At 36.5% G+C, this 5802-nt stretch overlaps 1 protein-coding gene across 1 annotated transcript; it reads right to left on the bottom strand.

Annotated features, from left to right (window-relative positions):
* Nucleotides 1-4763: 4763 nt before the first annotated feature.
* On the bottom strand, nt 4764-5522 carry TEX47 (testis expressed 47). Its single transcript, XM_036010646.1, has one exon. The coding sequence runs from the start codon at nt 5520-5522 to the stop codon at nt 4764-4766; it is 759 nt and encodes a 252-aa protein (XP_035866539.1).
* Nucleotides 5523-5802: the final 280 nt, after the last annotated feature.

The raw sequence follows: 5802 nt of genomic DNA, 5'->3' as shown, positions 1-5802 counted from the left end.
AGAGGAGGAAGAGGAGAATGGAGTGGGGGAGATTCCTCAGGAGGGCACAGAACCAAGGCCAGGCACTGGAAATGCTTGGTGTGGAAGATGGGTGGGCCTGGGTTGATTGGCTGTCAGGGATAAAAAGGAAGAGAGGAAATGACAACAATATCCAGGTGTCTGACTTGGCAGCTGTGTGGAGAGTGGTCTGTTTTATAGCAACAGGGAGTGAAAGTGGGGGAGCAGGTTGCAGGCAGGGTGATGGCAGGAATCACACATCCTATTTGGAGCACTTGGAGATGGAGATCGCTGTGCAAATCCAGTGGGAAGCCTAGAGAAGGCACTATGTGAGCACCAGAGCACCAGACAACACTTAGAATTAAATCCAGACCCCTAATCATGACCACAACTAATTATTTAAACTGGTGAGGTAGAAAGAAGGGACAGCTGTTGTGAACTCTGCTTTTATTGTTGGCAAAAGACTTCAAGTCTTTGGGTCTCAAAATCTTTATCTTCAAAACAAAGGGAGTAGTACAGATATTTGAAAGTTACCTTTGGAAGGTTTTCTTTGTATTTTCTTAAAAACAATGTGTGGAATGTATTATGTTAAATTCCATCAGCAGGTAATCTGGAAATTTACTTAATTGACCACAAGGGGGAGAACTCTAATGTCACATTAAGTAATTTATTACAATATAAAATACTTGTCATACGAAGTTGGTGATAGGCTGTCTTATTTCTACTTCCTCATGGAAATTGAGAGCATTTGACAACTAGAGACAGTTTTAACTGAATTGAGATGTAGTTTTGTGTGGCTAAAGTTACGATAAATTCACTAAATGTAAAAATGTATTTGTATTCACCAATAATTCTCCATGAAGAAATTCAAATGCCTCTTTAATTAAAATGAAGACAGTTGAGCTTTCAAATTTACCCGGAGAAGGATTTTCCCTTCAAATAACATCATTTCAGTTATCTTTCAAGAGGACTATAACCTTTCTGAAAATCTTTGGTGACTGTGAAACAAGCATAAGCCCATCGACATGTCAGTCTTGTAAAGTTATCCATATCAAAACAAAAGGATTAGAATAATACACGTCACATCCTTTAAATGTTACATGTCCATTAAATATTCATTGTTTGCATTACATATTCATTGGTATATAAATATTGAATGTTATATATTCAGAGTTAAAACGCTCCTTTTCTGTTTGGGTTAACTTTTGTGTTCTGGTTTTATGTAAAGTTTTGTGAGGAAGTTGTGATTCTCCTTGGATTGAGAATTACCTTGTAAGTCTTCCCAAGGTTTAATGAGTCCCTTTTCTGGATTTGCTCAAATCAAACTGTATTTGTAGGGTGTAAATGTAATATTTCTGCATTTTATCAAGTCTTTCCAAACATACACAGCTAAGCGAGTGTTGTTCCCTTTAAAGACGTAACATTAGCGAGCTATATAGAAATCTCAATAATGCCACTGGTACTGAAAACGTGTTTGTTTCCCCATAGAGGCTGTACCACACTCTTTTAATATGTTCAGTGACAGCAGATCTTCCGATGACAGTGAGGGCAATATTTAAAAACAAATGTACCTATGAATAAAGATTGAATATTAAGTTACAAATCAAGTTGAAGTTATACATTTTGGTGGGATCAAAAAACTGGATGTTACTAAAATATTTAATCTCCCCTTGGTTTATAAACCTCTTTATGTGCAATAAAAGAGTCACGAAATGTTTTCAGCAATGATGTTGCAGGAACGAGAATCAGCCCTCCCACAGTGGCTGCTAGGGAGGGCAGCTTTCATTTCAGTAAACTCACTCGAGTGTGTTCACTAAAATAAATAAGTAACACAAGTAGCTTAATTTATTTAGAGTCACTTTGTGCTTATTTTTCAGTTTTTTCACAGTTGACACTTCATTAATTCTTTAAATGTAAAATAACAGTATACTAAATCAGTAATGTTATCATTTAGATATTTTCTGTAACTTCTTCCAAAATGACTCGTTTTTACTGTTTTTATCTTGGGTTACTGAATTAATTTTCTGCTAATACTTTTCTCACCAGAAAGTATTTTAGACTAATAAATGATGTATGCTAGGCAGTGTGGAGGACACACACCTCACTGTTGCTTGTATACTTTGTGCCTAGCACAGTGCTTGGCCTCCAGGTAAATACCTACTACCAGATGTCTAGTGAATACTAGTTTCATAGATGAGTCAATAAATGATATGAAATTGCATATATACGTATTATATATAATATAAAGTGTATATATGATTGAATTTTATGTATATTATTCCTGTTACTTATGTATACAATATTATCTCTGTTACATAGAAGTATACATTATTGTCCCAGACTGCTGATAATCATCCCTCCAAAACTTAGTGGCTTGAACCAGCAACAGTCACTATTGTTCACAAATCTGCAAATTGGACAGGGGTTGGTGGGTCCAGCTCTTCTACTTGACTACTTCACGCAGTGTCAACTGGTCTGTCTTGAAATCCAGGTTGACTGGGAGGCTGGAACCTGTAATTACCTTAAGATTCACTCACTCGCAGGTCTAGTGGTGCAACTGGCTTTTGGCTGGGGCCTCACCTGGGGATTTCATCTGGAAAATGGCTTGCATTGCTGACACAATGTGGTTTAGGTTCCAAGAGCTAGCTTTTAAGTGATCTAGGCAAAGTGCATGGCATTTTTGTGAGCTAGTCTTTGAGGTCACACGGATCACTGCTGCTGTATTCTACTGGTTGAAGCAGTCACAAATGTCAGTCAGAATTCAAGGGCAAGAGACGTAGAAGCCACCATGCGATGGGGGGAATGTGAAGGTCATCCTGGGAGAAGAGCATGTGGGACAGGATATGTCACAGTGGCCAGTGTTGGGAAATGTAACCTGCCATATTTTATTTGCTTAAATACATAATTTTATGTATAAACGGTACTAGCTAACTCTAGAAAATACTATTCCCAAACAAAATGTACCCTGCTAAGGGGATACTTTCTGATCCAATAAACATTTATTATTCACTTTTTCCTTTCTGTTTCTGGTCATTCTCTGTTTTCTTAAATATGATCATCTGCCCTCCAAACTTCTCCTCACATCCTTTAAAAGCCTAGACCAAAGTTTACTTCTTCATTGTTCTCTCTCCCTTCCTCCCCCCCCCTCCCTCCCCCCCCCCCCCACCGCCACACCTCTCTCTCTTCTACCTGGAGAATGTTATACTTATCTTCACTCATTTTGTCACTAAACATTTAGTTTTAATGTGTGCCTGTGTCTTTTTTTATAGTTCAAAGAGTAAATAACACATTGCTGACTAATATTTGGTATTTAATATTTACTAACTTGATGTCTGTAAGTTATATACTCTTTCTTAACCAAAAGCATTACTTATCACTTTATCTAAATTATACTTTCTGTCACTAAATTTAAATAAAAGGAACTTAGAGTTCAGCTGAAAGTGAAAATGCCATTCTATATCTAAATCTATATTATAACATTTAAAGTCATAAATGGTCTTTTGTAAAATTTAATTCTGATATGGAAAAAATGATGAAAAATTACCTGCATATGACATATTTGAGGTGCATACTGAGATTGTGTTTTTTTCCCTTAAAGGCACTGAATATCAAATAAATAAAAAGTGAAACCAAACTAGGAATTTTCTTCATTAAACCACAGTGTTTTAAGATATTGTAGAAATGTGGCATAAGTGTCATCGAAGTAGTGAAAACATGTATTTTATTTGGTTTTTAAAACAAACTATAAAATTTTAAGTAATGCAAGAAAGCATTAATCCAGGGTAAAGGAAGGGAGAGATCAACTTGAAATATGTCCTACAGAAACCGCATATAATCCATTGCTTTATAGGAAGTAACTGAAAAAAATAAGCAATTTGTTGATCTTACGTGGACTACTTGGAAATGCTTTAGTGGTGAACAGGAGTCCTGTCTCGTGCACGTCCTGCCGTACCCCCAGCACCTAGCAAATGTGTCACGTGAAAGGTGCTCAATAAAAGATTTTGCAGAAAGAGTACAGTGCCTTCTGATGATGTGTTTCTGGTCGTTTCGAAAAGCTGTTGTGTTTGTTCACTTTATCATGGTCTCAATATTCTTGATTTATAGTCCAGAATATGTGAGCTTTGAACTGTTTTCAGGGGGTTTGAAAACAAAACCCCTAGGGCTTGTTTTCTGAATTCAGGAGTCACATAAAGATTACTCCTTTGTTGGTGCACTTACATATGGCTATTATGATATTGATCATATATCATATATCATGTCATATCATTATATCATATTATATCTATTTACTTTTGCACATATTGCCTCAAGCTTTAGACTACAAGTAAGTCAAGGGTGGCATTGTATTTTTGCCCTAAATTTTGTGCTCCCAGAACAAAATGGTCTTTCCTACAATTTGTTTCTGTGTGGTGGCAGCTGCTCATTGACTGTTTAGAGAGTGGATGAGAATCTGAATTAAGTGTCTGACCTTTTTCATCCATAGTTCTCCTTAATAAATTAAGTCATTCCATCAAAATAATGTTAACGTTTGAGAACTTACTAAACTGCTGCAACTATTCAAATAACATATTGAACTTAATATCAGAAGAGATAAATTTTCAAGTTTAGCTCAAGATATTCTGTAAAAATTAGTATATAACCTTTGTGTATATAGTGGTGTTTCTTGTTTAAAGAGATGAGTAACTTTTGAAATATTTTCCTTTTATTTAAGTAGCATAAATTCCTTAGGGGAGTTGACTACATCTACTGCACTATCTCTTTCAGTCCTAGAACTGGGAAGGAGCAGGCCACACCACCTCAGAATCCAAAGTGACATGCATGGGTTTATAATACATGTTCAGGAACATTTCTGGGTCCATGAATTCTTCAGATTCGTACAAGTACTGTATTATTTGTTGTGGGAGGAGTAAATCGGCTGCAACTTGGTGCAAGTTATCGCCTGGCCCTTTACTGCCCACTTTAACAGTCTTAAAAAGGCAGAGTGCTAGTTTATGAGTCTGGGTGAGAAACTCTGTGATGACCTCTTCCAGGGACTGTGACTGTGTCACATCATCAAGATACATGACTGGCACTTTTATTACTGACACATGCCATTGCAGGAAGATCCTTGTGGGGATGTTATGGGACACTACTATAATTTTTATGCCTTCAATAAAAAATTCTGTTTCACCCTTCTTATGGTTAAGATAATCTAAAAGAATATGATGCAGAGTGCCACTGGAGGACTCGAGGATATGCAGAATGGAAGTCGGGTATATGAGCAATAGTCCTGTTACTGCTTCTTCTAAGTGACGTCTTGAAATGGACTGAAACACTTGTTCATAGTACTCTGTAATATCTCTTTTTTCTATGTTGGCTCTTGTCTTGGCAACTAGAAACATCCTATCGAGCAGGAATTTCTTTAGCTGCAGTCTTTGCTTCTCTTCCTGAAAATGCAAGTAATTGTTTCGTGGGACTTGTGGTAGAAGAGATTCCAGTGGAAAAGGTCTTTTGCTGACATTTCGGGTTTTGACTGAGATAGACATATGAGTCCTAATTAATCTTCTAGAGAATTCCAATTTTTAGCTTATTACAGTATTTACATCACAAGGATACCTCTTCAGTGATGAACTCTTTATTTTTTCTGACAAAAAGAAAGAGAGTTTACTCCGTTTGTCAAATGCTACTAGGTAGCAAAGTCCCTTTAGTGTTATCAATAAACAATGCCCTAGAAATGAAAGTGAATGTTAAAACAAGACTCAAATAATGAAGATTTTGTGTGTGTGTGTGTGTGTGTGTGTGTGTGTGTGTGTGTTTACAATGAAA

Source organism: Phyllostomus discolor, chromosome 10 (assembly GCF_004126475.2).
Source record: "Phyllostomus discolor isolate MPI-MPIP mPhyDis1 chromosome 10, mPhyDis1.pri.v3, whole genome shotgun sequence".
Classification (NCBI taxonomy): domain Eukaryota; kingdom Metazoa; phylum Chordata; class Mammalia; order Chiroptera; family Phyllostomidae; genus Phyllostomus; species Phyllostomus discolor.
Note: the sequence above shows the minus strand (reverse complement) of the source record. Positions and strands in the feature narration are given on the sequence as shown.